The 26,297-nt window shown below is 36.3% G+C and overlaps 1 protein-coding gene across 1 annotated transcript in view; it reads left to right on the forward strand.

Annotated features, from left to right (window-relative positions):
* The first annotated feature begins 2,177 nt into the window (after positions 1-2,177).
* The window catches only part of ENPP1 (ectonucleotide pyrophosphatase/phosphodiesterase 1), a 107,552-nt gene continuing 83,432 nt past the window's right edge, over positions 2,178-26,297 (forward strand). Inside the window, exon 1 of the mRNA XM_044676991.1 lies at positions 2,178-2,390. Within this exon, the coding sequence (XP_044532926.1) occupies positions 2,178-2,390 (213 nt within the window). The remainder of the gene's footprint in view (positions 2,391-26,297) is intronic.

Consider the following 26,297-nt stretch of genomic DNA (forward strand, 5'->3'; position numbering starts at 1 on the left):
CTTGATCTAAACTTTAAAGCAGTTTTATTTATTTATTTATTTAACAGAGGTATGCTGGAGTTAGCTATAATCACTTTTCCTTAAATTTTCAGTGTGAACTTTTACAACTCAGAAGTAATTGCTGTGAAAATGGACTTGATTTATTTTACTGATTGTTTAGACTTAAGAAACTATTAATAATGTAGATTAAACTTAAAAGTGTTCTGCATACAATCATAAAACAAAAAATTCTTTTTTCCCTCCATTTATCACCACACTCCTCTGCAAATATAAGCCAAACAGGATTGCAATAACAAACTCAGGGAAGACATTATCAACAGGCAAGACATCTGGTTATTGTAGGCTAATATTAAAAATAATAATAACTGGCATTTAAATAGTCTTTTAAGGTTTTCAAAGTGCTTTCCACCTATTATCTTTTTTGAGTTTTATGATGCCTCTGTTTCTTAATCTATCTTGTGTCAAAGACCTCTTGGCAGTTTGGAGAAGGCTATTGACCCTTTATCATTTTTAAATGAAGATAGAAATGTTGAATTTCATTTAGAAATAGTGAAAATAAAGATTCCCTTTCCCCCCATCGTAGTTCACAGTCTATAAATCCCAGATTAAGAACTCCTGCTCTAGTAATACCCTGTAGACAGAAACAGAACCATCCTTGATTTAGAGTTCATTCTGTTGAATAAGTGTATTTATACAGAATCAGTTGTGCATAATTTGCACAATTACAGTTATAGAGGCAAAGGACTGTTTAGGAGTCATTTAGTACTACCCATATATTTCAGTAGATAAGAAAACCAGAGACCAGGATGGTTAAGTGACTTGCTCAAGGTCACTACTACTAGTAGTAATGATAATAACAATAGCTAACATCTATATAGCACTTACTTTGTGTCAGATACTGTTTTAAGAGGTAAAGGAGAGTTGAACTCAGGTTTTCTAACTTCACATTTAGCATTCTTTTAGTTATATCACACTACTTCCTTCCCCTGAGCACAGTTACTTTTAAGATATCAGCCTTCATCTGGGATTTTTAAAAGAAAAACCTATCAATTTTTTGTCTTCCAATATGCAAAAGTACTTTGGAAAGAGCAAAGCACTATATAAATGCAAATAAATTTATATACATTTAAAAGTTATATTAATTTTACTTTGGGAATTTACAAACATCCCTTTAACACTGGAGTTAATGTGGCTGTTAAAAAGTCTGCATTGTTTGCAGCCAGTGCTTTAAGGCTGCCTAGACAAGTCTGAGTCTGTATTAGACACGTGGTCTTTGTTACTGATGGGCGACTACCTGTGAAAGCTGCTGAAGCCAGTTGAAGAAACCCAAAGAAAAGAATCTTCGCTAGCCTCCGGAATCCCCATTGCAAATATTTCAAGTTGTTTTTGCTTTTTTCTTCTTTTGTTAAACTATCAAGGGAACCAATTTGAGTCATTGCTGGTCCAATATCAAAGCGTCAACCACAAGGGACAACATGCCACTTTGAAATTTCCAGCATATTAAGTTTAAAAGGACCAACATATGAATCCACTAAACAAAACAACAAAAACGGGAACTACACCAAAACCTTGAGAAGTCTGTATTTCCCAACACACTGGTGGCTTTCAGCTCTAAATTCTTTGAGCCTGGAAGACTCTCTTTAGGAGGGAGGAAAGGAAAGGGGGACCATCTCTCTTCCATCGTCTCCAGTTCACCTACACAGGAGAATCCCAGACTTGTCCTCCTGTCCTTTTATAAACATCATCCATCCATCCTCCTCTTTCTCCTCCTCTCGCACTATTTTGGGGCCACATGATCTCATGCCCTCTGCAGACCACACTACAATTCAGGCAGGACTAAGGGGACAAGGGCGATTCCTGCAAGTCTTCAGATGGTGCCCAGGGTGGTGTGAGGGGAAAGGCTTTGGGGGAAGTTAAAGAGACACACACGTAAAACACCCAAAATAACCCAACGGCCAGAATGCCCGAAATCAGACAGGAAGCCAAATAATCCGGGGCGTTGGGCAGCTCTCCCCCTCACATTTTACATTATTGGCTAGGGGAAAAGAGCCAAGGGTCTGGGAGGAGGCTGGCTGAAGAAGGGAGGCGGAGTTCCCGTGGCCAGGCCGCCCTCAGTGGCTTTATTAAAGCAAGGCAGTCAGCAGAGGAGCCGGAGAAGCAGCAAGTCTTAGCCAACCATGGAGAGGGACGGCTGCAGCGGGAGCAACCGGGGAACCAAGGAGAGCCGCTCGGGGACTAGCAAGGAGCAGGGCTACGGGAATACTGCCGGGGACCCGCAGGCAGCTGTGAACATGCTAGCTCCTTTGGATGTGGGGGACGAGCAGCAGCTGGAGAAAGGCGCGCGGGCGCACAAAGCCAAGGATCCCAACACCTACAAAGTACTCTCCCTGGTGAGTGAGGTCCTTCAGTCCCCCCAGGGCCACCCCGGGGGCCAGCCCAGAACTCCCGGAGCAGGTGCCACTTTTTCTCCGCCCCCTCCTGGGGCCAGTGCCAGGTCCGCAGTGCCTGCTGGAAAGGGCTCTACTCTAGTCCTGCACAGACCGTGTGATCTGACCACCTGGCCCCAGGGCAGACTGTGGGCAGGCAGGCAGGAAGGCCGACAGACAGATTGACTGACTTTGACAGACTGACAGACGGCCCAAGAGACAAGCAGACAGACGGACAGACTGACAGACAGACAGACATGCTGGCAAAGATAGTGGCTGTCCTCTACAACTGGAGTACTGGAAACATGGAAGCTCACTGTGATTGTTATCATCACTATGTTAATAATTACACAGAATAATCACATTATGTATCACCATTAACATGTGATATTAACAATTGTAATAATGCCCTTAAAAAAATAGATCTGTAATTTCTTTACTGTAGGGATTTCTAGGTAAGGAAACTCCTTCTGCCCAAGCAGAGGATCAACTTTTCAGTTTTAGAGTCTTATCCTGGATCTCTGAAAAGTTGAGTGACTTATCCAGGGTCACATTTAGAGTGGCAGGGTGGAGGTGGTAGACAAATGGGATAGAGATGGGACTGGAACCTAGATCTTGGTTATACCAAAAGCCAGTTCTCCAAACTAAAATGTTGACCTTGAAATAAGCAGAAATATATGTAGGCTCACATACTTTGTATAATGTATCATTAATATGTTGATGTAAAACTTTCTTTCAGAGCTCAACTCTCTGAATACAGTTGCTGTTTACTATTCTCTTACCACATTTGAAATATACTTTGACATACATTTTTTTAATGGACTTAGTTGAAAAGATTTTTAAAAAAATATTTAAAAGAATATCACCACCATGAAGTTAAAGCTTCTGCAGTAAGCTTAGAAGGCTAAAGTTTTCTAGAAAGCAAACACAACAGGGAAAGTACTGAATATGGCTTTGGTCTTCCTCTAGTTTTACATCCTTTGGGTGATCAAAGATGCTGGGATACCAGATTAATGGGATTAGGATGCCCTTGGGAATCGAAGGTGATTGAAGTTGTGATAGCTTAAGATAGGCTTTTGAAAATGTTATCATGAATTTCAAAAAGTTCTATTGCTTTATCTTATTAGGAATTTCTGCTTTCATTCAATATGCAAGTCAATGAACTGTACATTATAGGAATCAGTGATGTACCATCCATATCATCATAATTCCTATAGTATGCTTGCTTAACTCTAGGTTATATTATTTTTCACTTTTTCATCAAAGCTATTTTCCTTCTATTTATGCTACATAGTAACTGCATTAGAAAGGAAGCTTGATATAGAGAAAATCACTGGTTTTGAAGTCAGGTTTTTTGTTGTTCAGACATTTTCAGTCATTTCTGTCTCTTTGTGACCCTATTTGGGGCTTTCTTGGCAAAGTGGAATAGTTTGCCATTTTTTTTTCTCCAGCTCTTTTTAGAGACAAGGAAATGGAGGGAAAAGGGGTGAAATGACTTGCTCAGGGTCAAAAAGCCAGATTTTAACTCTGGAAAAGGAGTCTCTGATTTCAGACTTTAGTACTCTTATCTGCTGTTCCACCTAGCTGCCCCAGGAAGTCAGGGGACCAGGTTTTGAATATCTGAGGAGAGTCTGATGCTTTCTATCTATTTGAATTTGGGCAAGTCACTTAGCTTCAATGGGCTTCAGTTATCTTATCTGTAAAATTTGTACTAGTTGTCCTCTGAAGTTCCTCCTAGATCTTGAGCTATGATCTTATGAGAATTACAAAACAAAGTACTATGTTAAGTCTAAGAGATAAAGTCATAAATGACTATAAGGAGAGGAATCATAGAAGGCTTTAAGGAGGCTGTAATAACTTAGTGATGCTTTAAAATATGGATAAATAATTTATCCATATACATTGTATTGCAGACATAGGCAACAATATAAGTTGAAGTTTGGAAACGTGAGAATTCAGTGAATGGAGAAAGAATAGTAGTAGTCCAGTTCGATTAGAATATAGAGTATATGGACAGGAGTAATTATGAAGAGAGAGATAGTGAAATGTTGTGAGACAATGTCATATAAGAACTGATTGAAGAAAATATTAATGTTTATCCTATAAGCTATAGAGGACAGTGATTACTTTAAAAAACAAAGCAAAACACCTCACCTTCTGTCTTAGAATCACTACTATGTATTAGTTCCAAGGTAGACTAGTGGTAAGGGCTAGGCAAGGGTTAAGTGACTTGCCCAAAGTCACACAGCTAGGATATGTCTGAGGCCAGATTTGAACCCAGGACCTCGTGTCTCCAGGTCTATTTCTTACCCAGCTGTCCCCGACTACTTTTTATTTTGTCTGTGTATTTTTAGTACCTTATATAGAATGCTTGTTGTATTCAATTGGTGGTGAGGTGGGACTATCTGTTAGGTAGTAAAGGAATTTGACTCAATCCATTTGACCCGAAAGGGCAGAAATAGTAGTAATGGGGTAGAGAGAGGAAGATTTAGAGTTAATGTTAAGGGGGGAAAAAGTCCTACAAACACCTTCCTAACAAAAATTCTCTGAAAAGTCTGTAGGCTGCCTATGGACATTGTTCCTCAGCTGTTCCTCTGCAATAGAGGATGGATGACCACATGTCCATGATGTCATTGAGGGAATTCTTGGTGAAGTACAAACTGGACTGGATAGCCTCCAACCCCTTTTTAAACTCTGATTCTCTGAGATAAGTTTGGAAAAATAGAGTGGCACTATTATGTGGAGGATATTAAATGCCAAGCAGAGGAATTTGAACTTTTCTTGGTAGATGACAGAGAGATACTACAGATTTCTGAATATGCATAAGGAAGATTATTCAGACAGGGATATTCAGATGTGAAGTGGGAGATAGGATGCCCTTTTCTTAATCTTTTGCAGTAGTTCAGGAGTGGTAGCCTGTAGGAAAGTTCTGCATTAGGTTGGAGCCTGTGAGACTAGAGAGAAAGAGGAAGTAGGTTGCATGTGAATAATTATGTGGAGGTGGAATTGAAAGGACCTGAAAACAGAATAGATTTGAGAGGTGAGGAAGAGTCAAACATAATTCCAACATTCTGAACATGAGGAGCAAGGTAAATGGCTTCACTACAAACAGAAATAAATAATGAAGCCAGAAGCATCAAGTTTATATGAGGGAAGGTACTGAACATCATTTTTGGACACATTGAAATTGAAGTATTGGTGTGACCTCAGGGTGGAGAGGTATTATTGATTGTTAGAAATAACAATCTGAAGGTCAGAAGTGAGGTCAAGATCAGAAATGAAGTTCAGAAGTTAAAAGAGGGTAGTTGAAGCCATCGGAATCAATGAGATTGTGACAGAAAGAATATAGATGGAGAAGAAAAAAGGACCTTGGACAAACTTTTCTGGAAGAGTCAAAATCAAAGTGTTGGGGAAGAGATGAGAAGCCAGAAAAAAGAGACATAAGCATTTTTAGGGAGTTAGAGAAACTGAAAGGAGAGAGAGAGAGAGAGAGAGAGAGAGAGAGAGAGAGAGAGAGAAAGAGAGAGAGAGAGAGAGAGAGAGAGAGCTACTTATTATATGACCTTGGGCAAATCATACCTCTTTGGAACCTCAATTTTCTCATTGAACAGATCATGGTCAACTAAACATCTATTAAAGGCCTACTAAAGAACCTCAGAGAAGCCCCAGGAGGGCATGAGCTAGGTTACTCTTGTTCAATTGTTTCAGCAATATCTGACTCTTTGTGACCCCATTTAGCATTTTCTTGACAAATATACAAGAGTGGTTTGCCATTTCCTTTTCCAGTTCATTTTACAATTGAGGAAATTGAGGTAAATAGGGTTAAGTGACTCGCCCAAGGTAGCAAAGCTAGAAATAGTGTTTAAGGCCAGATTTGAACCCAGGAAAATGAGTCTTCTGACTGTAAGCTTGGCACTCTATCCAATGTGCTACCTAGCTACCCTTAGTGCATTTTAAATGAATAATTGGAAAGAGCAAATGACAAAAAGGTTGTCATCAGAAAAATGCATGACTGGGGGAAAAAGATTAACTTGTTACATAATAAGATGGATGGATAATTGAAAGATGGCTCAATCAGCATCCTGGAAATATCAATGGGAGAGTATAGATTAGAGTTTGAGAGGATGGGTTGGCATAGATGGGGTTGGGATAAGAATTGTTGAATACCTATATTGATGAGATCACATTGAGGTCTGTTCAAGGTCCTGAAATGAGTGATTTTGAGAATACAAAGACAAAAATGACATGGTCCCTTCCTTCAAAGAATGTATATATTCTACTATGAGTAGAGTTGCATACGATATGTGTATACATAGTTATAATATAATGTAGAAAGTTATAGGGCAAAGAAAAAATCCAGTCAAAGTTCTCTTGGAATACTTAAAGAGGGAAAGAAAACTTTCAGTTGGAGAGGATGAGGGAAGAGGTGGTACCTGACTCTTGAAAGAAGATGAAAATTCAGAAAGGCAAAATTCACAGCATTTCAGAATTGGGAAATTCCTTAGAGGGCAATCTTGTCTAGGAATTCCTTCTATAACAGCTGCAAGAAATGGCCAGCCAGCCTTTGTGTAGGGAAGAGGAATCTGTTACTATGGCAGCCTGCTTTGGCTTTGGGATAGTTCCGAAAGTTCTAATTGTTATGATGTTTTGGCTTACATTAAACCTAAATCCCCCTGTTTGAAGCTTCTATAAATTGTTAGTTCTTCCTTCTGAAGTCAAGCAGAATTCCTTATTCATGTGACAAGTTTTCAAATATTTGAAGACAATTATCTATCCTCTTCTCCTCACTACCTCAGTAGAAAATAATAATAAATAAATATGTATAATATTTAAGCAAAACAAATTACCAAATTCTTTACATCTGAAAATGTATGTCTTATTTCACATCTTGAGATTATGACCTCTCTGTCAGGAGGATAGCTTGTTTCATCATCCCTTTTTTCAAAATACGGTTGGTCAATGCATTAATCAAACTTCTTTGAAGTTGTTTTTCTTTAGAATATTGTTGTTGTATAAATTGTTTTATTGATTTTTCTTACTTCTTTCTGCAACATTTAATAAAAAAAATCTTGTCCGGTTTCTCCAAAACTGTCCTTTTCTGTATTTTTTTTTGGTATAATTACATTCCATTAGGTTCATATGCCATAATTTGTTTAGTCATTCTTCTAAATCACTTGATTTAGCAATCAAGAGGTAAGGAGTTCATCAGTGAAAAGGAAGAAGAAAGAAGAAAATGGGGTGATACATTGAGTAGATGGCAAGGTCAATGTGCTATTTTTTATAGGAGGGAAGTCCTGATCATGCTTTGTAGGCATTAGAGAAGGATCCAATGAATAGAGAGATCGAAGATGATGGATAAATAATAGGAAAGTTTCCTAAAAGACATAGAAGGGGAATTTGTTCAAGGGCCAAAATAAAGAGGTTAGCCTTTTTTTGAAAAGAGCTGTCATTCTATTATGAGTGCCAATGGGTAAATATATAGAAAGGTTTGAGGTATGGAATAGGAAAGGTGGAAACTCATGAAAATGACCTTAATAGGCAATAAGGTCCCTTTCAGTTCTCAAATCCTATAATCCTAACATATTGTAATTATAGATTTTTAAAAGTCCTGTTAAGTTGAGGTTTATTGTGTAGTGTAAAAATTATCAAATGTGATATGGAAGATTCATGTTTATCTTTATCAGTTACTAGCTTTGTGACCATGGAGAAATTATTTTAAACTTTCTGGAGGTCAGTTTCTTCATCTGAAAAAATCAGGGGTTAGAACATATATTTCTTGGATTTCTTCTATCTCTATTTTTTTTTTTAAATTTGGAAAGTCCATTTAATTATCTATTTTAGAAAAGGAGAATAAAGTCAGAGGATAGTAACTTTAGGGCCACAAAAACATTTTGAAGTTTTCCAGTGTACTCTTTTCATTTTAAAGATAAGGAAATAAAGGTCCAGTGTCACAGATAGCAGATAGTAGTGTTGAGTTGAAACCCAGATCCTCCCACTCAAAATCTAGTGTATCTTGCTAAAGCCAGGCCCTTTATATGTAAACGAACATATAACCATCTTCTCCAGCAGATTGTTTTAACTATCATCTCCACTGTCTCTAAATCAGTCACTCAGTACCCACTGGTTCTTTCCTCATTGTCTACAAATACACCCAAATCTTCCCATGCTTAAAAAATCCATAATACATTCTTATACTCACCAGCTCTCATCCTATTTCAGTCTCACTTTTCTCAGCTAAACTCTTTGAAAAAGCCATCTTCACTCAGTACCTACTTTTCTTTCCCTTCCATTCTTTTCTAAACCTTCTGTATATTGGCTTGTAAAGTCATCATTCAACTGAAACTTTTCAACGTTTCCAGTGATATCTTTATTACCAAATCTAAGGCCTTTTCTCAGTCCCCATCCTTCTTGAACTCTCTGCAACATTTGTCAATATCGACTACTTTCTTCTTCTATATAATCCCTTCCCTCTGGGGGATTTGCTTATTCTTGATTCATTTCCTATCTGCCTGACCATTCTTTCTCAGTCTTCTTTCTTGGATCCTCATTTATGTCACTCTCACTAATTATGGTTGTGCCACATAGTTCAGTCCTGGACTGTCTTCCCTTTTCTCTTTATAATTTGTCACTTGGGGTTCTTATTTGTCCCCATGGGTTCAATTTTTAAGTCTTCAGTTGATCACCAGATCTATATTCCACCTTAGTCTTCTGAGCTACATACAACCCACAACTACCTATTGGATACTTTGTACAAGTCCCATAGGCAGCTCAAATTCAAAATACCCTAAAACAGAACTCATCTTTCCTGTTTAAATCCATCCCTCTATGCATCCCTCTTTTGAACTTGCTTATTGCCATTGAATAGAGTGCTTGATTGCTTAATGCCCATGTGATAGAATCTCTAGCTTCCTTTAAGACATCTCAAGAACTACCCTTCTGGGATCCCCCACTTTCCTTTATTGCTAATGCTTTCTCCTCCAAGGCCCCTTCTTTATACTCTAGACTTTATCTTGTATCAATTAATTTATTTATATGTTGTCTCCATCATCTGAATGTAAATTCCCCAAGACAGGGACTATTTTTACTTTTTCCAAAAATCTCCAATGCTCATGCTTGTTGACAATTAAGTGAATAAAAATGGCAACATGTAAACTATTTGCTTCATTAATTTATTAAATGTGTATTAAAATAATAAAAGTTAAATTCACTTTATTGATTGTTGATTGAGGGTCAGTATACATATTCTATAGATTTATGCTTTAGATGTATATCAACATGGCTAATATTTTCTAGGTAAATATTAAGCCTGAAAAAATGAGTAAAGTTACTCATTTCCTTTTTGCTTTTTCAATTTTTAAGATTTCTTTGATTGTCTCAGTATTCAGTAATCCAGAAGAGGGTTGAAACATTTTGGTTATTCAGTAGGAGTCAATAATATAAGCAAGGTTGTAACTTAAAAGTTGGTTAAGGAAAGCCTGTGAAATGTATATGCTGAAAGTATGCCAATGAATGGGTCAAGGACAGAACATGTGAAAAACTTTTCTTGCTGGGGGTTTCTGATCTTACAATGGTCTTTTGTCTGCATCCACCCACACACATATCCACTTGGTCTTCTGGGTAGGCCTCATTTGGCTAAACATCAACATATGATAAACATTCTGGCTCCAACATGTTAGTAAATCATTTGTCTTCTGCCATATCACAGGGTCTCTATGAATGACAGATTACTACTATTGGCCCCAAAGTACTTAATATATATTTATTTGGCCTCTGTTTAGATGAGGCAATGTGGTAAAGTGGTGGATTTGGAGTAAGGAAGACCTAAGTTCAAATTTTGCCTTAGATCCTTACAGCTGTGTGCCATGGGCAAGTCACTCAACATCTCTGTCTCAGCTTCTTCATCTGTGAAATGGGGGTGATAATAGCATTTTTTTTCAAGGGAAACTTTTGAAAGTTATTCCAGAAACAATAAGGTAGGGAAGAAGTTGGAAAATACAATCTTCAGTCAGGAGAGTTGGATAAGGGGATTCAAAGACAAGATAATCATGGGTGGCAAGGAAAAAAAACCATAGAGAGGTTTGCCAAATCTCACCCAGGTGTTTCAAGGTGAAAGGAAGTGGAGATGTTGGGAGGTAGGGCCTCTCCTGTAGCACTGAAGGATGGTTTGGATACAAGCATCTTAATTTTCTTTCCAAGTCGAACCAAGTCAGCAAACAACTATTAAGACAAGGGTTATGATTGTTTTTAAAAATTTTTTTGGACGAGAACAAATACATATTAATCCTTAGTAAGTAGAGAATCTTTAATATCTCAGAATATGCCTTTTTTCCTTTGAATTTATTTTCATTCTGAATAAACATAAAATAAAATGGGCATTCTCTAATACATAGTAGAAGAGAAAAGCACATGAAATACATAGAAGCACAAATTATTATATGTAACTTACATTTCCTTTAAAATATAACAAATCCAGCATGTTACTTTGAAAGTTGTCCTGTTTTCCTATTATTCTTTCTGGTCTTCTATTTTCTTTTGTGTATTAATAATGCTTCAAAGACTTTTTTTTCTTTTTTTTTTTTTGAGGGGGGGAGGAATACCTAAATTTCTAGTTCTTTGCCTAAAAGGCTACTATAAATATTTTTGTACACATGGTTATTTTCTTTCTTTCTTTGAACTCTTTAGTATAGTATAAGCCTAGGAGTAGTATTTCTAGGCAAAATAATATGTATAATTTAGTGACTTTTGAAGCATAGCTTTATTACTTTGCATGATGACTAAACCACAATGTGAAACAATGTCCCCTTTATCCTGGAACCTCTCCAAAAACTGTCATTTTTCCTTTTTTAAAAAAAATTTAAATCATCTTTGTCAGTTTGAGGTATGTGATATGGAATCTCAGAGTTTCTTTCCCTTGTACTTGTATAATTGTGATTTGGAGCATTTTTTTCTGGTTTTCTTCCTTTGTAAAACCACCTATTTATAACTTTTGATCATATCTATTGGGCACTGGTTCTCTTAGAAATTCAAATCATTTCATCATTATGTTTCATAAATGTCAGACCTTTATCAGAAGAAACTTGCTACAGATATTTCCCTTCCTCCAATTCCTAGCTAGTTATTTTTTTCCACTTCTAACTGCACTGATTTTGTTTTTACAAAAAAAAAAAACTTTAAAAATTTTGTGTAATAAAAAAAATTCCATTTTATATTGTATAAACCTCTCTGTTCCTTGTCTGAAGGGACTTTTTCCTATTGATTTTTCTTATAGTGAAAGGATATTTTCTTTTTTGGAGAGTCTTACACTAACAAGAGTTCCCATCTTCATATTTCTGCAAGAAATTTACAAAAAGCACCTTTCTCACCACAGGCCAGTGAGATAATACTCTGCAAATACTTTTTTTTAATCTTCATTTCATAGGTGAAAAAATTGAGGCTCATAGAGTTGATTTTCCAGGATCATTGACTTTCCCTTCTCCATTACTCTTACCATGCAGTCCCCATATTTTGGTGATACTAATTTTGAAAAGTTTCTTCTAACTCTAAAATCATAGATGTAGAGCAGTGATTCCCAAAGTGGCCATTACCACCCCCTGGTGGGTGCTGCAGCTATTCTAGTAGGGCAGTGATGGGCACAGGTGCATTTGGGGGCAGTGAATAACTGTAAGGGGGAAGTGATAGTATGTGACATGGGGCACTAAGTAATATGTTTTCTGGAAAGGGGGCAGTAGGCCAAAAAAGTTTGGGAACCACTGATGAAGAGCTACAAAGGATTTCAAGGGCCAGCTAGCTTAATTCCCTCGTTTTGAAAACGACAAAACTGAGGACATGGGAGATTGTGATTTGCTTGTGGTCAATGAGCATCTCAATAATAATTGAGTTTTAGTAATGAGCATCAGAGGACAAAGTTGGTCAAAGTCATTTTGCTGCAAAATTGGGAATCTTTCTTTATCTTCTTCATTCACCACCGTACTCTAGATCCATAGTGGTGAACCTATGGTATGCGTGCCAGAGCCCTTTCTATTGGGCACATATGCCTTTGCCCTCACCCCAGTACAGAGCTCACCTGAGTTTGTTACTAGAAATCCAGAGGGATGTGGGCTCCCTCCCCCTTTTTATGGGCATCTGAGGATACTTCTCTCATCTCTAAAAGGTCACCATCACTGCCTTTGGACAGCTAGATCTAAACCTCCAATTCAAGTTATTGTAATCTCAAAGATTATAACTTCTTTCTCTTGCATACAAACCTCTAGCAATTCTTGATGACCTACATATCTTGGCATTCAAAGCCCTCTAGAGTCTAGTTCTAACCTGTCTTGTCTCCCACCACCCTAGCAGTCAAGCATATCAGGTGCTTCTCACCAGCCTACATACACATTCTCTCTCTGGCCTAGAATATTTTTGTTCTTTTTTTCCTACTTTATGTGTGTGTGTGTGTGTGTGTGTGTGTGTGTGTGTGTGTGTGTGTATAAATTTAGAGCCTAGATCTTCACTTACTTCCTCATTACATTTCTTTATTTAACTCAGAGGTGTTCTATAGTCATTTCCCACAAACTCATGAAAACTTCCTGTTAAATTTTCAATATGAGCTTTAAACATCAGAAACAGGCAAATGCTATAAATCAAGGCTTGCTCAAGTGTTTTTTTTTAATTGTATAGACTTAAGAAAGTGTTCGAGAAAATGTTAATGATGCTTAAAAGTATGTCATGTGTAACATTTTTTCCTTAAGGAGCTTATGCTAAACATTTATCAGCATATCCCTGCTTAGATACCTCAAATCCATGATTGTATCTATATATAGATGAGCAACCCTAATATCTTTTCCTCTTAATCAAGGGCTACTTTGAATGGTAACTCATCTGTTTCACACCTGTATACCTCCTATTCCTCATGGGGAATTAAAGCTCCCTGAGGGGGGAATGTGCTTTAGACTACATTTGTGTTCCCTTCTAACGTTTTTTTTTTTTGTTGTTGTTGTTGCAGATAACATATTAGGTTTTCAGTAAATAATGAATGACAATAACTATGAATTAAATATTTTGTTAAATTCAACAGCAAATTTCCAAAAACTTTTCCTATGTCAGATTTCTAGTTTCCTTATCAACATGTAGATTTCATCAAATGGATCTAGCACTACATATAGCCAAATATGTTACATTTCTTTCTTTTTTTCTCTCAGAACTTATTATTATATTTAATTTAGACACTCCTGGTGTACATCTTATGTACATGCATGCAACTATGAATGGATTTCCCTTAGGTCCTCACCAGGAGTAGAAAAATATGTTTGTGAATATCTTCCCATTTAATCCCCACCCACACTCCATCACCTCTTACATAAGGGCTTCTTTCATTTGTGTTTTCATTGGCTATTTCTATGAGCATACTTCTTGATTAAATTCAAGGTGGCATGCTGACTGCTTAAAAGGTGAAGTTAGAAAAAAAAGGCAAGTTGGAATCAGTCATCTGAACACAATGTTCTTTTGAACTTTTGCTTTTCAGCTTTGATTTAGAGCTGGATAGGAAAAAGGATTGAGTCAACTGTTGAGACAAGAACAACCATGTAGGAGTTCACTTTTGGAGAAGACCTGTATTTTTTCTTAATCCAGTTTCTGAAATCCTTTCTTTTGCTGAGGGTGAGATGGGGATGGGATGGGCAGCCTTGAGGTGGAAATAATATATCACCTTTTCTCATCTCTCATCATTCTTGTGGGTTTAAATAAAAATTTTTAAATAAACCTTTTTAGTTTTAGAATCAATCCTCTATATTGGTTCCAAGGCAGAAGAGCAGTAAGGATAAGTGCTGGGCAATGGGGGCCAAGTTATTTGTCCAGGGTCACATAGCAAGGATGTATCTGAGGTCAAATTTGAGTCCAGGATCTTTCATCTCTAGGCCTGGTCCTCAATCCACTGAGCTAACTAGCTGCCACCTAAACAAGTCTAAGGGTTGCTTAGACTACCTTAACACTAGAAAGATTAGATGTTTCAAATGATGCAAAATTTTGTTTGATTCTTTGATTCTTTTGTTTGATTCTAATTTATTTATTCTTAAATTCTGGTCCTTCTAAGATTTTTGAGCAATGGTAGAATCATAAGACATGAAATCCATCTGGTGTGACCATGATTTAATGATAAGTAAGTCTGAATTTGAGAATTTTGAGAGATATGTTAACAGGTCAGGAAGGTTAACAGTCCAGTAGAAAGAACATTAGCAGGGGTAGATGGGTGGCTCAGAGAGTCAGGAAGCCCGGAGTTCAGAACTGGTCTTGGATACTTCCTGGCCATATGACACCTGGACAAGTCGATTGATCCCCATTGCCTAGCTTTTTCTGCTCTTCTTCCTTGGAGCCTATACTCAGTGTTGATTCTAAGATCGAAGGTAAAGTTTAAAAAAAAAGAAAGAAAGAACATTGGCTTTGGAGTCAGAGGATCTAGGTTCAAGTTCTTTTTCTATCACTACCTATGTGGCATTAGATGGGTACAAGTCACTTAATATTTTTGCTTTCCAGTTTTCTCATTTGGAAAATTTGGGTTAAATGACTGGCCCAGGGTTACATAGCTAGGGAACATTTGAGACCAGATTGAAACCCAGGCCCTCTTGACTCCAGGCCTGGTATTCTATCTACTGTGCTACCCAGCTCCCCTAGTTATCACTTATTCTTTTTTTTTAATAATAATTTTTTTATAAGATTACATATTAAGCCAATTTTTTAGTCTTTATTTTCTAATATTTTGCAATCAATGTTCTCTCTCCCCCTCTCCCCCAAGAAGGCAGGTAATTTATTGGTTGTACATATATTATCACATAATACATATTTCCATGTTCATCATGTTGTGAAGTTATCACTTATTCTTAACCTGATCATTTGTTTTATAAAATTTTAACATGTCAAACAGATGTTTACATTTCCAGTGAATAACCTTAAATACAAGAGAATAAATATATAACTGCTAGGCTTCTAATATCCTATGATATACTAATAGCAATTAAGGATAAAGCCAAAATTAGAATGAGGAGAAAGGAATTTACTACTAATTCAGTACTCATTTTCTGGTTGAAGTCTTTTAGTAGAGACACTAATGAAACTTGTCAATCAGCAAGTATTTATTCAGTGCCTGCTATGTGCTAGGCTCTGGGGTTAGAAAGACAATAACAAAATTGTCCTCACAGGCAAGGAACTTCTGATTTCATCAGACAGACTGTGTATGTGTAAGGAAAAGGTTCTGTTTCTAAACAAATTCTTCTTAAGTCTATATTATGGTAATAATTTTCTAGAGCTAAATAAACCATTTATTGGTGTCTTCCTCTGAACTTGATTTGCCTAAATGTCTTTCATTTGGGTAATTTAGTATTATGTTCCTCTTTAAGGTTAGAGAATCTTTGCAGTTAGTAGAAGAAGCCTTTTGGAAGTTGGAATTGCCTTTCATATTATTCCTTGATTCTATTGCTTCCATATTTTTGTGCTTTCTGACCATAGGAAAGAAAATCTTTAAGAATAACCACTGATAGGGGGCAGCTGGGTGGCTCAGTGGATTGAGAGCATAACTAGAGATGGGAGGTCCTAGGTTCAAATCTGGCCTCAGACACTTCCTAGCTGTGTGACCTTGGGCAAGTCACTTAACCCCCATTGCCTTAGCCCTTACCACTCTTCTGCCTTGGAGCCAAATCACAGTATTGACTCCAAGATGGAAGGTAAGGGTTTAAAAAAAATGACCACTGATATGATTAGAGATAATCAGTTAGTACCTGAAGTGATTTGCTAAAGTTAGCAGAAGTTCTAAGCTATATATAATATACAATGTTTATGATTGGATTGTTTGATAACAGTGGACAATCATTATCAAAATAAGTTTGAGGATCACCTTTCTAACTCTGTCTCTTGTCTTAAAGAAATCTCTTCCCTAAATGTCTCTTGGGGACTCAGGAAAAATGTCAAATATAGGAAATTGATAAGATAGTCAGATAAGTTATTGTTTAGGTATGGGTTTGACTATAAAGTCATTGTGATCCCTAACAGCTTTCAAATTTGTTGATATTCTCCTTCCTGCCATGTGAAATGTGAAGCTCTGGAGCTCTTCAGATATGCTTAATACTATAAATTTCATTTGCTTCCTTTCATTTCTAATAGCCATGTATATTTGATTTTGGGGTAGATTAGGTTTTATTCAGCAATAGTGATAGTTGGAAAGCAGATCAGGGTTGAGAAGGATGGGATATGTAGGTGTTGTCTAATAAGTACAAGGCTAATGCTAGAGAAGAACAATCTCTTTCTGAATAAATATCACAATTTAATTTTTCCTGGGCTTTGTGGTCTAAAATATTTAGAAGGCATTTAGTGGAAAGAGCATAATCACCGGGTGTCAGAAGACCTGCCTTTTCCTAACTCTGTGGCACCTTGGGCAAGGACTTAGCTTCCTTAACCCCATTTTCATATGTTTTTGCACTAGATGATTTACAAGGTCCCTTACAAAATTCTTTGACCTTCTCTAAGGCAATGTAAACACAGTACATATTAAAAGGCTAAAACAATTACATTCTAACAAATTATTTTAATTAAAAATTGCATTTCTTTGTGAGTTTTCTTAAGTTACCTTTAACATTTTATATTTAATTCTTTTGTTTATTTTTCTTAAATTCTTTCTCAATTCCCACTGCTAGTTCACCTGAGAGGGAAAAACAAATAACAAATAGGAGTTTTTTTCCAAGCCAATCCCTCAAATTGTTAGAATATCTGGAACATTCATTGGAAAGCAGAGAGACTATGAAATTGCCAGGCAGTTAGATGTCAAATAGGTTGGGAAATCTTCCCTAGCCTAATGATTGAGGTTTGGAAAAGAACCTGACAGCATCATCTGTTCAACAGACTCACCCAACTGAAACTACAGAATTCTTTATTCAAACGTTTTCAAAACTGCAATTTCAATTACCCAACCACTGTTACCACAACTCATCCTCATCCAAGGGCATTGTGTTCTTTCTCCCCTGTACTCAAAACAAACAATAATGTGAGCAATATTTTGGTCTGCTATTACAAAGGTAGATCACTATATTATTGGAGCATTTTTGAAAGCCTTACCCTTTCCAGCGTCTTTATCATGCTCTGGGAATACTCTTCAAATTTCCACTCTTACTAATAGGTCATATCCCCAGAGATGCTTTACTACTTTTCCCTCTCCAGGTTCTATTGATTACTGCAATAGCATGCTGGTAGGTCTGCCTGTCACAGGTCTTGCCTTGCTCCAATACATTCTCCATTCAGAAACTAAAGTGATTTACCTAAAATATGAAGTCCTCTTTTGTCATCCCCCTACTCAATAAACTCCAGTCACTTCCTATTGTCTCCAGGAGCAAATATAAGATGCTCTGTTTGATTTTCAGACCCCTTCATAACCTGGCTTCCTATCTTTCTAGTCTTTTTGCACCTCATTCCCCAATATGTATTCTTTGACATAATGATTGGCCTCCTGGCACTTTCATGAACATGAATCTCTTGTCTCCAGGAATTTTCTCTGGCCATCTCCTATTTCTGGAATGTTCTCTTTTCCATTCTGGACTACTGACCTTCCTGGCTTCTTTCAGTCCCAAGTAAAATCTCATGTCCTCCAGGAAGCCTTTCCTAGCCCTTCCTAATTCTTGTGCCTTCCCTCTCTTATCCTGTATATACCTTGCTTTGTATATGTTTGTTTGCATGTAGTTTACCCCATTGGATTGTAAGCTCCTTGAAGGCGGGATTGTCTTTTGCCTCTTCTTGTATTTCCAGAGTTTAGCTCAGTGCCTGATACATAGTAGATATTGACATGTTTGCTGAATTAAATTGGAAAAATTAATCCCAAATGGTTGAGACATGATTTCCTTTACTATGATACATGAATTCCTACTAGCATTCTTTCCCCTCTGGTTTACCTGCTAATATTAATTAGTCAGCTACACTTCATTAGCTTTTAGAAAAGGGTATTCATAAGGTAGTATATGGTAAGGACTTTATGGAAGAAAATAACCCTTGTCTCCAAAATCCATGATACACACCATCACAGACTCCAGGGAAAAGTGGGCTCAAGTTCAAAAACACATAGGGCAAGTAGCTACTTGCAATTCTTAGTTGCTCAAAATTCTTTCCCCACTTTCTTGGGATGTTGATGAAGTTTCCTTTAGGCATGGTAGAACTTTCTGCTGGGTTCTAGTAGAGTCTTGAAGTTACTGCTTTCCAGTGTGTCTAGATTATTTTTGGCTCCCAATGCAAACTACCATCATTCATGGCTCTTCTAGGGCCATTACTCAGATAATGATGGGGGAAAAATCTGAATCCTTTAGCCCTCCAAAATTTACAAGGTCAGCCAAGGCTTTACTCAACTCCTTCTTTCCTTCCTACCCCTTAAAGGGATTCCTCCTAAGAATTTGGCTGAAATTCTTCTCTTGTTTACCACTGGAATTGATCTAGGGTTCTTCACTGCTCTGATATATAGTATACAAAACAAGACATGACCAAGTTTCATCAGCCAATCCAATTTCCTTTATAGTGCAATACCATTTCATCTTATGACTTTTAAGGACTTTTAATAATTACTCTTATGACTTTGATTGAGTAATTTAATAATGATGCTAAGCCTCATTCATACCTAGTTAGAGTTTTACTCAACTGAGCTGTTCTTGACTGAAAAGGCAGTTAATTTAAGTGGGATGGGATTGATCTATTTAATGGAACTCCATCTTTATACTTAAAAAATTCTTATTGCTTTTTAAACTTAATCTGTGATTTCAGTGATATAGAAAGCAGCCAATAAGGGACTTCCTTTTCCAAAGAAAATAGGTACTTTCTCTGCAACTTACATTATATTAAAGAATTTCCTGAAGATTGAGAGGTTAAATCACTTGCCCAAGATTATACAACCAGTGTATTGTCAGAGGTGGAATGTGAGTCTAGGCTTTCTTGAGGCTCAGAGGCCAGTTCTCCATCCACTTTTCTTTCTATCAATTTTATCTGAGATGACAAAATGAAGTAGGGGTCCTTGGTAACATAGCCAAACAAGAATATCTGACATTTATAAAGATTTTAAGCATTTTATACTTACTTTAAGCATTTTACATTTGATTCTTATGACATCCCCATGGGGGTAGGTACTAAAGGTAATATTATTTCCATTTTAAACATGAAGTAACTGAGCTCAGAAAAGTTCTGCCTAGGGTCACATAGAAAGAGGCAAGTTGAATCCATGGCTTCCTGGATTCAAGTCCAGGATTCTATCCACTTTTGTTGTATTTGAATTTAGAATCTCAGAATTTTCATTCTATATTTTGGTCACAGAACTAGTTCACTTTTCTTCTCCTTTTTTTTTTTTAATAGTGAAAGTGATTCCATGGAAGGAAGATAGCTTGACTATTGGTCTGAATTTTTCACAATATACTTTCAAATTCCAAATTCAAGTACTGCAAATGTGGTTTTGAAAAGTCACTCAACCTTTTTATGTCTTATTTTTTCCCCTCATTTACAAAAATATGGAAACTATTTGCCAGCTGCTTAAATGCTGTTTTTCTGACAAAATTCCTATAATGTTTTAGAGGAAATACACTCTTTTGAAGTAATGACTTACTCTCAGCAAATACATTTTCTCAATCATGTAAAAATGTAACCTATTGAGATTCTTGGAAAGTCAAAGATAAATGTCACTGTGATTTTGAAGTTTGATTTTGATTTGATTTCATAAACTCTCTCTTTTTCTTCCCCTCCCCCCATTACTTTCTATCTTAGTAGCAAAAACAGAAGGGCAAGAACTAGGCAAACTGGGTTAAATGACTTGCCCAGGGTCTCCCAGATCTTCCCAACTCCAGGCCTGGTGTTCTATATACACTGTGCTACCTAGCTGCCTCTTGTTAACTATCTCTTAAAAGTCGTCACTTTGCTTTTAATGTTTTCAAATAGTGGCATATCATTATTCATACAATTAATACCAAATCCTTTTTATTTACTAATCTATCATAGGGGTATTAAGGGTAGGGTCATTGGGATAATATTTGTTGGAGCCAGTAAGACAAGTTCAAATCCTTCCTCTGATACATCCTGGCTGTGTTACCGTGGAGAAGTCACTTTAACCTCTTCAGTGCTCAAGGTAATTCTTTAAGTATAACTTTCAAGGAAAATGCTGACTCTCATAGGTAGAAGAAATTTCTTTATCTTGGAATTTCTAATAGAATTGTAAATGTGATTCCTACCCTTCCCTTACTAATATAGGCATGTTTGGATCCTTGATAGTCAGAAATAAGTGGTAACAGAGTTTTAGCTATTTTGGTAACTGTTTCTTGTTTTTATCCATTGTTGCAATTTGGAATAAAATTATGTCTGTTTACCAAGGACAAGACCAAAATTACTAAGTCTTTTCTTAGACTCTAAATGCATCGTTGAGAATTTTGGTCTTATCAAGATAGACAAAATTAATTTTTTTATCACTAAATAAAGTCTCAAAGCGATATTATGATGTTTTAATATATCATCTACATACAATTAAAACCCAAAGGAAAAAATGAATGGAATTTATTGCATTATCTGGTTTCTTCAATCAGCCAATTCTTCTCAAGGGAATAGTTTTTAAATCATAAAAAGGATACAATCTAATGCCACGGGCAACATTTGTAATTTTTAGCTAAATTAACATTTGTATAAATAACAAAAACAATTTCTTTCCAAACACCCTATAGCACAATGCAAAAGCTTAATTGGAATAGTTTGAGCACATACTGAGTCAGGAAAGTGTGGTGAGCAAATGTTCCCAGATAGGACTTAATATCTTGTGTAGATCCCTGAATGCCAGGAGAAAGAGTTTGAATTTTGGTTCTTTGGCAATAGGGAGTCCTTGTAGAATTATGAGAATAGAAATAATAGGACCAAATCTGTGAAAGGAAGATAAGCTATCTAAAGGCATATTTGAAGCTAGGGAGATCTATTAAGTAATCTCATTGGTTAAGGAGAGTATTGATACTTTAGCACATTATCTGGCACAAAGTAGATCCTTAATTTATAAATACTTATTGATCTATTCGCCATGGTCTTTACTATGGTGACCACAACAAGAATTCTGCTTAGAGAGTTAAGATATTCTCCCAACCCCATCAAACGAAAGTTTGATGATTTCTTCCCTTTCTGCTCTTCTCCCTACCAGTAATAGTATGAGGTGGTACAGTGGATGGAGTGCTGTATCCTGCTTCAGATATTAACTAGATTTGTGGCCCTGGGAAGGTCATTTAACTTCCCCTAGCCTTGTATTCTTTCTCTATAAATGGAGATAATAATAGCACCTATTTCAGAGAGTTGTGAAGATCAAATGAAATAATATGTGTAAAGAGCTTAATAAACTTTAAAGTTTTATATATGTATATATAATATATATAAAAATATATTAACTTTTTTATTATCCCTTATTTCATGTAATCTATAATATTATGTTAGCTTTACCATTACTATTAGGTTTCTTTTTAATGCTAGTTTTTGTATGGGTTGTTTTTCTTTAAATTAGGTGTTGTGTTAGGAATAAAAAAGTAAAGTAATATTATAACTGTATTAGAGCACAAACATTTATTTGTAATTCCAGTGGTGTGTAGTTTATAGATAGCTCCACTTAGCACTGAACTTTGTTCTTTGTGATGCTTACAAGCTCTTCAATATTAACTTGCTTTTTTTTTTTTATAAAGTCACTGACATCTGACCTCTCTGTTACTTGTTTATACTTTAATACTATGAAACTCTGTAATATTGTCAGTGTGAGTACTTGTTCTACCAAAGCAGATTTCAACCTCCTCTGTAATTCAGGGGACAGTCTTTGAGAGATGCTGGTGAAGAAAGATTGGTCATGCTGTGTTTAGTCTGGTGAATTTAGTATAATTGGTTGTTGGACAGTGGATAGACAACTCCTCCTGGGGTTTGTACTTGAAACCTTTCCAGACTGGCAGGGCACATCATTGGTCCTTGCATTCCATTGACCTAACTTGCCTTAACCCAGGTTTAATTTTTGTTGTGTATATAGGAAAGATTAGTATGATTGTGTCTACTTCCATGGGATCATATATCCTTTAGGGAAAAGGATCAAGTGATTTCCAGCATGGGAATTGACCCAGGTTAAGTGGTGTGTTAACTTTGCTTGAGTCTCTCCTCTTCCCACAGCCCCACTCCTACTCCTATCATCTGGCACAGGACCTTGGCACAAAACTCAATAATCTTTTTTTTTTTTTTTTTTTTTTTTTTTTTTTTTTTTTTGGTTTTTAAACCCTTAACTTCTGTGTATTAGCTCATAGGTGGAAGAGTGGTAAGGGTGGGCAACGGGGGTCAAGTGACTTGCCCAGGGTCACACAGCTGGGAAGTGTCTGAGGCCGGATTTGAACCTAGGACCTCCCGTCTCTAGGCCTGGCTCTCAATCCACTGAGCTACCCAGCTGCCCCCAACTCAATAATCTTTTAATTTGCTTACAGACGTTTGAGGTCATAACATCATGACTGAAATCTGAATTCTCAGGTTACAAATAGTAGTGATTTTCATACCAGCTATGAAGATAATTGGTCCGAACTCTTCTACCAATGGTTGGTTGTCCTTGGCAGCTTGCATTCTTGAGTCAAAGGTCAAAGTACTATGAAAACAATGCAAAGGAAACTAATTCCTTTTTAAATGTAATAAATTTTCAGTGCCCTGTGATTTATGAGTCATCCATTATATCTGCTTCCCAAACACAACTTCATGAATTTGCTCTTATCCCAATAGTATTAGGAAAGAATTTAAAGGACTGATAAGTTAGTATTGTTTAATGCAAGCCGACTCAGATCTCTGTGTGTCTGTGGGATCAAAAGTGTTTTGAACTTTGCAAACTTCTTGTCTTTTTGAGTTAAACTACTACTTTTCACTTGTTGCCTAACTTCTCTCATTTTCTTTTTAAACCTTTGCTATCTGACTTTCATTATCAGCCCTTAGTTGAGACTGCTCTCTCCCAAGATGCCAATGGTCTCAATAGCCAAATCTAATAGACTTTTCTGACTCTTCATCTTTCTTTCCCTCTTTGCAGCATTTGACATTATTGTCTACTCTCTCTTTTTTAGGTTTTTATAAAACTGTACTCTTCTGGTTGTCCTCCTTTACATATCTGATAATACCCTCTTAGTCTTTGTAGCCAAATTATCATCCATGTTCAGTGCCCCTAATTGTATGAACATCCCATGGTCCTGTCCTGGGCCTTTATTTCTCTCTCTACACTCTCTCTTTAGGTGATGTCCTCAGTTTAATTATTATTCATTTCTTTGCTGACAATTCACAGTTCTAAATATCTAACTCTAGTCTTTGTACTGAACTGTAGGCTGGCGTCACCAACTGCCCATTGATCATTTTGAACTGAATATTCTGCAGGTATCTCAAACTCAACAAGTCCAAAATAGGATTCATTATCTTTTACCATCTCCCAAACTAACAATTTCCCAAACTTCAGTATTTCCATTGAAATGTTCAGTTACCAAAGTTTGCAATTTACGTGTCATCCTTGACTCTATCTCAGCCCACACATGTAGTCACTTGTTTTATTTTATTATTTCTGTATCTCTTATATCTCTAACTTCTATCCCCATATGTCTACTCAAGGTCAGACTCTCATCCTTTATTGGCTGTATTATTACAATAACTTCCTAATTTTTTCCCCTATTGCAAGTCTTTCTCTATTCCAATTCATTTTCCACACAATTTCCAGTTTTTTTCTAAAAGGCAGATCTGACTACATTATTATCCTCCTCCTCTTCCTTCTCTCCAATGGTTTGTTCCTTATTATATCTGATATCAAATTTAAAAACCTCTGCTTGATATTTAAAGCCTTTCATAAACTGTTTCCCACCTCTTTTTCAAACCTTATTATACATTATTTCCCTTTATGTATACAGTTCATTAAAATTAGCCTGCTTGTTTATCTTTTCTCATAGGACACTCCTTTTCCCATTTTTATATCTTTGCCCAGGCTGATCTCCTTAACTAAAATTGACTTCTTGCTGATCTCTGTCTTTTAGAATTCTGAATATCTTTCAAGGTTCAGCTCCAGTACCATCTTCTATCTGAAAATTTTCCCATTTTCCCTAGACAGTAATGCCTTTGTCTCCAAAACATCTCATCAGTTTTTGTTTACTTAAATAAACTATAGCCTCATTCATGTATTTATTCTCAGCATCTAGCATAGTTCTTGATACATTGATTGAGTCATCCTCTCCACTCAAACATGTCACAGGAAGTAATATGGAACAATGAGAACTTGGATTAATATTTTCTCTGATACAAACACAAACACATCCTTGTGGTTGTTTTGAAGAAAAAGAAATCAATTCTAAATGGGGAGGTTAGAAAGATTTGGGGAAGATTTCATGAATCAGGAAGAATTTGATACAGATCTCCAAGAATTTTTAAAAATAGGTCTGTATGAGAGGGGAGGGCATTCTCAGTTGAAGCAACAGCATTCTAAGGGGCAGAGGTTAGAAACTATGGGATATATTTGAGAAATAGTTGTTTTCTGTGTGGGAAGCTCAGGATAAATGTATTTATTGAAGTAATAGTGAGTCAGTCCAGAGCAAGGAGGTCTAAAATATCAAACTTAGAAATATGCAACTTTCACTGTTTACACTTTAGCACCATCATCAAGAAATAAATAATGAATTATATTTTACTTAATTTGTTAACATAATATTTGAAGGACCTGGAGCTTCAGCTATTCTACAAAGTAATTTTAGACAAAAACTTTACATCTTTTTATTTTTGTTTTCTTAAATCCTTAGAAATGAATAAATACTTAGAGGACCATTAGACAAATGAACTGGAAGTTCCAAATGAAAATTTTCTTAGTGCTTAGCACAATGCCTGGTACATAATACATGTTTTGTTGATTGGTTGAAAAATTGTAGTGATTTTGCTTGTGTCCTTTGAATAGGATTATTTATGAGAATTATTCTATCTTTTGAAAATAGATAAGTCTTTGACTTTGCTGAATAGGCTTTTCAGCAAAAAAAATCAAAACAGAATCCAGTTTTATAGCATTGTGAAAATTGCTAAATTTTCAACTGAAAGGATGTCAGAGGACAATAGAAATAGTCTGAAACATAGACAAAAGAGGTTTTTTTGTCCTCAAATTTGTGAACATAAGTAAAAAAGATCTTTATTCTTTTTTTTTGGAGGAGGGTGTAGGTGAAGAGAAAGACTTGAGACTACAAATACTTAACTAAGATAGTCCTAGGATGTCCTAGAAATAATTTATTGCTTGGCTTCTTCTTAAATACTTTCCATTTAGGTAGGCAGTGCTTGCCAAGATTTTGACTTCCCAATGCCCCCAGTAAAATATATCAATAATAATAATTACAACAACAGTTAACATTTTTTTAGAACTTTAACATTTGGAAAGAACTTTTAAAAAATATCTCATTTTATCCTCCCAACAATCCTATGAGGTAGGTGCCTTTTATAATTCCCACTTTACAAATATGGCAACTAGGGCACAGAGAGTTGCTAGCTCAGAATAATACAGCTGGTAAGAGTCACAGGCCAAACTCAGGTCTTCCTAACTCCAAGTTCAAGACTCTATCTACTGCACTACCTTCTTGCCTCTGTTGTCATTTTAAACCCTTCACATTCTGGCTTCTTTTTGTCTCATTATTGGGCATGTCCTATCACTTGTTTATTGGTTCAGTCAACTGACCCTCTTATGGCTTCTCATATATGAGATCTATATCCTGTGTCTGTGTCTTTGCATTGGATGTTTCCTAAACTTGAAATCACTCCCTTGTCACTTCTAAGTTGAAATAGATTGATTCTATGCCTTTTAAAATTGATCCTGTTTATAATTGATTTTGTCTTATAACTACCAAAGTCATGATTTTT

This window comes from Gracilinanus agilis, chromosome 4, assembly GCF_016433145.1.
Source record: "Gracilinanus agilis isolate LMUSP501 chromosome 4, AgileGrace, whole genome shotgun sequence".
NCBI lineage: Eukaryota > Metazoa > Chordata > Mammalia > Didelphimorphia > Didelphidae > Gracilinanus > Gracilinanus agilis.